The sequence below is a fragment of the Rana temporaria genome, chromosome 13, assembly GCF_905171775.1.
Source record: "Rana temporaria chromosome 13, aRanTem1.1, whole genome shotgun sequence".
Classification (NCBI taxonomy): Eukaryota; Metazoa; Chordata; class Amphibia; order Anura; family Ranidae; genus Rana; species Rana temporaria.
In genome coordinates this window covers 114,920,247-114,927,897 of record NC_053501.1, presented here as the reverse complement: position 1 = coordinate 114,927,897, position 7,651 = coordinate 114,920,247, and the positions used below count along the sequence as shown (strand labels likewise).

The 7,651-nt window shown below is 39.8% G+C and overlaps 1 protein-coding gene across 1 annotated transcript in view; it reads right to left on the bottom strand.

Moving 5' to 3' along the window:
- PRUNE1 (prune exopolyphosphatase 1) overlaps positions 1-7,651 on the bottom strand; it is a 37,687-nt gene that overhangs the window by 3,231 nt on the left and 26,805 nt on the right. Inside the window, exons 6-7 of the mRNA XM_040332094.1 lie at positions 6,598-6,692; positions 4,443-4,601 (exon numbers count right to left, since the gene is read on the bottom strand). Of these exons, the coding sequence (XP_040188028.1) occupies positions 4,443-4,601; positions 6,598-6,692 (254 nt within the window). The remainder of the gene's footprint in view (positions 1-4,442; positions 4,602-6,597; positions 6,693-7,651) is intronic.

The window sequence follows — 7,651 nt, the reverse complement described above, 5'->3', positions numbered from 1 at the left end:
TCTGGTCTTCCCCCCCAATGCCATATGCCTCTGGTCTTCCCCCCCAATGCCATATGCCTCTGGTCTTCCCCCCCCCCAATGCCATATGCCTCTGGTCTTCCCCCCCCCAATGCCATATGCCTCTGGTCTTCCCCCCCCCAATGCCATATGCCTCTGGTCTTCCCCCCCCCAATGCCATATGCCTCTGGTCTTCCCCCCCCAATGCCATATGCCTCTGGTCTTCCCCCAATGCCATGTCCCTCTGGTCTGCCCCAGTGCCCTGTCCCATTTTGTTAAAGTTGTTGTTGGTAATATTTAACTGTTTAACTTGATTCGGCATAAAGCATTTAACAGTGTCATTCCAAGACATAATCTACAAGGGTGTTTGTAACACTTGAGGCCTGGCTAGAAGATCAGGTCTTGAAATTTTGAGCCCTGTATATACTGTGTGTGTGTATGTGTATGTGTATGTGTATGTGTATATATATATATATATATATATATATATATATATATATATACACACATACACACACACACACACACACACACACACATATATTATATATATTCCAATTAATATATAGTATGTCATAATAATGATACATGTTTGGCAATAATAAATAATTATAATAAAAGCAATAATATTAACAATAATGATAATAGCATTATTATTATTTACCAATTATGTATTATCATCATTATTGTTAATATTATTGCTTTTATTAGTATTATTGCCAAACATGTATCATTATTATTATTATTATTTATTTTTTATAGTAGTTTTACTAATATCATTATTTTTGTTTTTATTAGCATTATTATAATTTACCAATTATGTGTTAATAAAAACAAAAATAATGATATTAGTAAAACTACTATAAAAAATAAATAATTAAAATAATAATAATAATAATAATAATAATAATGATACATGTTTGGTAATAATAAATAATACTAATAAAAGCAATAATATTAACAATAATGATGATAATACATAATTGGTAAATAATAATAATGCTAATAAAAACAAAAATAATGATATTGATAATTTGATATTAATAATACTACTATCAAAAAATAAATAATAATAATAATAATAATAATACATGTTTGGCAATAATAAATAATACTAATAAAAGCAATAATATCAACAATAATACAAAATTGGTAAATAATAATAATGCTAATAAAAACAAAAATAATGATAATAATAATATTAGTAGAACTACTATCAAAAATAAATAAATAATAATAATAATGATACATGTTTGGCAATAAAAAAATACAAATAAAAGCAATAATATTAACGATGATGATGATAATAATAATACACAATTGATAAATAATAATAATAATAATAATAATGCTAATAAAAACAAAAATAAAATAATATTAGTAATAATAATGATACATAATAAATAGGACTAATAAAAGCAATAATATTAACAATAATGATGATAATGATAATACATAATTGGTAAATAATAATAAATGCTAATAAAAACTAAAAATAAATAATGCCAATAATGATATTATATTACTAATAAAAACAATAATAGGAATGATAATAATAATAATAATAATAATAGTTGGGAAATGATCTTGACCCTGCCAATCAATTCTGAGATCACCATCATTGCCCCGCCTCCATGAAAGGGTTAATATAAATCAGAAGAGGAAGCATATAGCGCGCTGCAGATGTGAGCAAAGGTTCAAAACAACAAGCCTGTAATGTTTAACCAAACCGCAGCATGAAATCTTTTCAGAACTTTAAAAAAAAAAAAAATTTTTGGCTTGCCCATCCTCTCACCAACTACCCCACCCCCACCCCCCTGCCCCAGGACCATTAAGAATATTAATCTTCCAGAAGCCATTGAATATCATACCCCCCCCACTCAGAAAAAAAAAACTGTGCTCACCCCCCCAGCAGGTTGCAAATCCTCCTCTACACAGCCAGAAGACGCAGCAGGCGCCCAGTGTGGAGAGAACGGAGTCTGAACTCAACTTTCACAACTGTAAAAGCTTAAACTTTGGTCCGGTTAATAAGTGACCGCGCCGGCACTTCCCTCACCGATCCGGTTACATAATGGTCCGATGAGGGGAAAAACATGAACTTTTCAGTGTTTTCCAGATTTTACTGTACTGTGTACACGCCTTCAACTTTCCCAGCTGCTGTATATATGTATTAACATCTATATACATATACACACACACACATACACATACACACGTATATGGATATTAATACATATATACAGCAGCTGGAAAAATATAAATAAAATCACTAATATATCATATAAGCTTTCAAAAATGTCAATTTCAATATTAATTATTCTGCAGCATTTAAAAAATCCCCGGTGATCCTGCCATAAAAAGGTCCAGGCACTTCCCATTATAGGGTGACAACGCTCTGTCCCCCCCCCCCCAAAGACAGACAAAAACACCACTTTGGTGTTTTATCTCTCCAACGTGTAAAATAAAACCAAAATACTGTATTCAGTTGGAGTGGAGGGACCCTTTAAGTTAACCCTTCTTTGTAGACAGTGTAGCTTTGTCTCTAAATTATTTGGTTTGAGCGCCCTCTGGTGGCCTGCTCCCGGAGTTGCCAATATTAGTTTTAGCACTAGGATTTGTCCATGCAAATATTTTTGTTCATTGGAGAACTAAACTACCTCACCGTCTTGGTAGAAAGTGGGGATCCTGTGCTGAGTGTTTCTGAGTCTGTGCCCATTATGAGGGGTTCCCACCATCCCTGTGCTGAGTTCCCGGGTCTGTACACCTGCTGTGCCCATTATGAGGGGTTCCCACCATCCCTGTGCTGAGTTCCCGGGTCTGTACACCCGCTGTGCCCATTATGAGGGGTTCCCACCATCCCTGTGCTGAGTTCCCGGGTCTGTACACCTGCTGTGCCCATTATGAGGGGTTCCCACCATCCCTGTGCTGAGTTCCTGGGTCTGTACACCCGCTGTGCCCATTATGAGGGGTTCCCACCATCCCTGTGCTGAGTTCCCAGGTCTGTACACCCGCTGTGCCCATTATGAGGGGTTCCCACCATCCCTGTGCCGAGTTCCCGGGTCTGTACACCTGATGTGCCCATTATGAGGGGTTCCCACCATCCCTGTGCTGAGTTCCCAGGTCTGTACACCTGCTGTGCCCATTATGAGGGGTTCCCACCATCCCTGTGCTGAGTTCCCAGGTCTGTACACCCGCTGTGCCCATTATGAGGGGTTCCCACCATCCCTGTGCTGAGTTCCCGGGTCTGTACACCCGCTGTGCCCATTATGAGGGGTTCCCACCATCCCTGTGCTGAGTTCCCAGGTCTGTACACCTGCTGTGCCCATTATGAGGGGTTCCCACCATCCCTGTGCTGAGTTCCCAGGTCTGTACACCCGCTGTGCCCATTATGAGGGGTTCCCACCATCCCTGTGCTGAGTTCCCGGGTCTGTACTCCTGCTGTGCCCATTATGAGGGGTTCCCACCATCCCTGTGCTGAGTTCCCAGGTCTGTACACCCGCTGTGCCCATTATGAGGGGTTCCCACCATCCCTGTGCTGAGTTCCCAGGTCTGTACACCCGCTGTGCCCATTATGAGGGGTTCCCACCATCCTTCTTGATATATATATTTTTTTTAATGAATGTCACAGAAGGCAGCTGAGAAGACACCTAAAAACAATGGGGTGGATTCAAGAAGCAATTGTGCCTATGTAACCATAGGTTACACAGCGCAATTGCTTACTTGCGCCGGCGTAACGAGTGCTCCTGATTCAGGAACCTCGTTACGCCGACTGCAGCCTAAGATATGCGTGGCATAAGGCTCTTATGCCCGCATATCTTAGGCTGCATTCTTACGCAGGCCGCTAGGTGGCGTTCCCGTTGTGCTCAGTGTATAGTATGCAAATTGCATACTAAAACCGATTCACAACGGTGCGCGAGCCCTGCATACGCAGTTTACGTACGGCGGTTTTCGCGCAAGGCTGCCCCTGCTATTAGCAGGGGCAGCCCATGTTACGTATACCCGTCGTTCCCGCGTCGCGAAATTTGAATTTTACGTAGTTTGCGTAAGTGAATCGTGAATGGCGCTGGACGCCATTCACTTTCAATTTGAAGCAAATGACGTCCTTGCAACGTCATTTGCCGCAATGCACGTCGGGAAACTTTCCCGACGGAGCATGCGCTCTACGCTCGGCGCGGGAACGCGCCTAATTTAAATGATTCCCGCCCCCTACGGGATCATTTAAATTGCGTGCTCTTGCGCCGGGCATTTTGCCGGCGCAATTTACAGAGCTTCTGCTCCGTGAATCGAGGGCAGCACAAAAAAATTGCGGGGGCGCAGGGCAAAATCGTTGCCCTACGCCTCCGTAATAAATGCGCAAATCTCTTTGAATCCGGCCCAATAACTCTCCAAGTTTACCCATAAACATTAGAGGAGGGAGTGTCAGCCTTTCATTGAATAATACATACCAGTTTCCTGAGCTCCCCCTGCTGGCTGTACACTGCAATTTGCCTGATGGGCTCATGCTCGGCGGTGAAGGTGATGGCCATGGCCACGATGACATTGTAGCCGTATCTTCTGCAGAAAGTTTGTAGATCGTTCTCCAAGCCGTCCCTCCGCAGGAAGTCCTGGGGGGGGGGGGGGGAATCAGAATAGAGTATGGAATAAAAAAAAATGGACACACTCAGAAAACAAAGTAAAAAAAAACAAAAAAACATATCGCTTAATGAGGACCTGTCACTAACTTTATAAGACTATGAATAAATTAGACATGTAAAAAATATACAGCAAATGTATAATTAAAAAAAATAAAAACATTTTTTTTTACTTATTTTTAAAATAAATATCCCTAAAAATATATAAAAAAAAATGTTTTTTCCTCAGTTTAGGCCGATAAATTTGACATATTTTTGGTAAAAAAAAAAATCCGCAATAAGCGTATATATTGATTGTTTTGCGCAAGAGTTAGAACGTCTACAAAATAGGGGATAGTTTTATGGCATTTTTAATATATATATATTTATTTTTTACCAGCAATAGAGGCGATCTGCAATTTTTATCGTGACTGCGACATTATGGCGGACACATCGGACACTTTTGACGCTATTTTGGGACTATTGTCATTTATACAGCGATCAGTGCTACAAAAATGTACTGTGTAAATGTGACTGGCAGGGACGGGGTTAACCACTAGGGGGCGATGAAGGGGCGAAGTGTGTCCTAGGGAGTGATTCTAACTGTGAGGGGGCGTGGCTACAAGTAACATGACACTGATTGCTGCTCCTGATGACAGGGAACAGTAGATCACCCCTCCTGTCACCAGCCAGAACAGGGAGATGCCTTGTTTACACAGGCATCTCCCCGTTCTGCCGCTCCGTGACACGATCGCGGGACACCGGCGAACATCGAGTCTGCGGATCCCGTGGGTATGGTAAACGGAGTTCGTGGCGCCCGCACGGCGGGTTTTTTAAAGCAACGTACGGCTATGTTGCTTTGCCCACGTGAGCCATTCTGCCGACGTATATGTGCGTTACGCGCTCGGCAAGTGGTTAATTTTTTTTCTTTTTTTTTCATTTTAGAGCCCTTTCACACTGGTGTGTTTTTGCCGTGTTTTCGCGGTAAAAATAGCGCTATTAAAACGCTCATAAAACGCTCCCCATGCATCTCAATGAACCCTTTCACACTGAGGCGTTGCGCTGGAGGAGCGTTGAGAAAAGTCCTGCAAGCAGCATCTTTGGAGCAGCTTTTGAGCGCTGAAAAAAACACTCCAAAAATGCCCCTCTCCATTTAAATGAATTGAAAACGCGGTAAAATCACGGTAAAAACGCGATAAAACGCGGTGAAACCGCTGTAAAATCACGGCTTTTTTAATGCTGCGCTATAGGCATTTCCAGTGTGAAAGGGCTCTTAAGAGTAAGCGAGGGTTATAACCCTTAGTCTTTTTTTTTGCCATCTGTGTCCGATTGGGGAGATTCACTTCCTGTCCCATAGCCAAACAGGAAGTTAGAGGAAATCCTTCCTAAGTGAGAAAATCCCTAAACTAGTGTCCCCATTGGAAGATTCCCCCCTATTCCTGTTCTGGTGACAACCCAAAGTTTGGCATTTTTTCTCTTTTCACCTTTGGTGATGACGATCACCAGGACAAATAGAAAAAGATAAATCTCTTTAAACGAGGGGGCACAGACAGTAATAAAAAAATAAAAATAAAACACTAACTGGGGTTCTAATACATCTTCACTATACCGAAACTAAATTTGGGTGGTCAAAGATCAGGCCACTTTTTGCGATTCGGCACTGCGTCGCTTTAACTGACAATTGCGCGGTCGTGCGACGTGGCACCCAAACAAAATTGACGTCGTTTTTCCTTCACAAATAGAGCTTTCTTTTGGTGGCATTTGATCACCTCTGCGGTTTTTATTTTTTGCGCTATAAACCCAAAAAATGAGCGACAATTTTGAAAAAAAAAAAAACTGTTTGTCAAAATAAATATCCCTAAAAATATAACAAAAACAAAAACAAAAAAAACACAAAGAAATAAAAAACGAAACAAAAAAAAAAGAAAAAAAAATGTGGACTTTAGACAGATTTTTATATATGGACTATGGAGGCGCGGCGCGGACTTACCTCTATGTGCATGTAGATCGCACTGACGGCCAGACTAACATCACGACTTGTCAGGGCCTTCAGATCCTTCCGCAGCATCTGATCCGTACTTAGACCTGCAGGGGAGAAGAGTAGGCTTGCTTAAAGTGGATCTCTACTCAGAATATAGTGCAGGTCATTTAACCACTTCCACTCCGCGCCCATTCTGGCACTTCTCTCCTTCATGTAAAAATCATAATTTTTTTGCTAGAAAATTACTCAGAACCCCCAAACATTTTTTTTTTTATTTTAGCAGACACCCTAGGGAATAAAGTGGCGGTCATTGCAACTTTTTATCTCGCACGGTATTTGCACAATCATTTTTCAAACGCTTTTTTTTTTTTTTTTTTAAACGGTTTCATGAATTAAAAGAAATATAACAAAAAAACAGAAAAAGTCAGCCCAATTTTTTTGTATAAGATGATGTTACGCCGAGTAAATAGATACCTACTTGTCACGCTTTTAAAATTATAATTTGGGGGATTTGTACGTTTCTGGCCTTAAAATAGATATATATATATTATATTTAAATTTATATATATATATATATATATATATATATATATACACACACACACATTCATTTTTATGTTATTATATTATTATTTATATTATTTTTATTCTATATATATATATATATATATATATATATATATATATTCAGAGCTTTTTTTCTCAAAAAATAGGTGCAGGAACTCAACCACGGCCCCGTTCAGATTTCACAAACAGTAGAAGGGTCTTAAAGGGGCATTAAATACCAGGATTGCATTACATACAGAGTGCAGAGTTCAGGGGGGTTACACACAGAGTGCAGAGCTGTCACTTGTAAAAACAGGAACCAGACTTCTGTGTTTACAAGTGATTGTGGTGAGCGGGCACCAAAGGGTCTGAGCCAGAGGTGGTGGAGTTCCCCCTGAAAAAAAGCCCTGTATATATTGCATTGTAGTGTATATATTGTATTGCATTTTATTATATATTGTATTGCATTATATTATATTAAATTATGATGCATTATATTATGTTATATTGTATCATA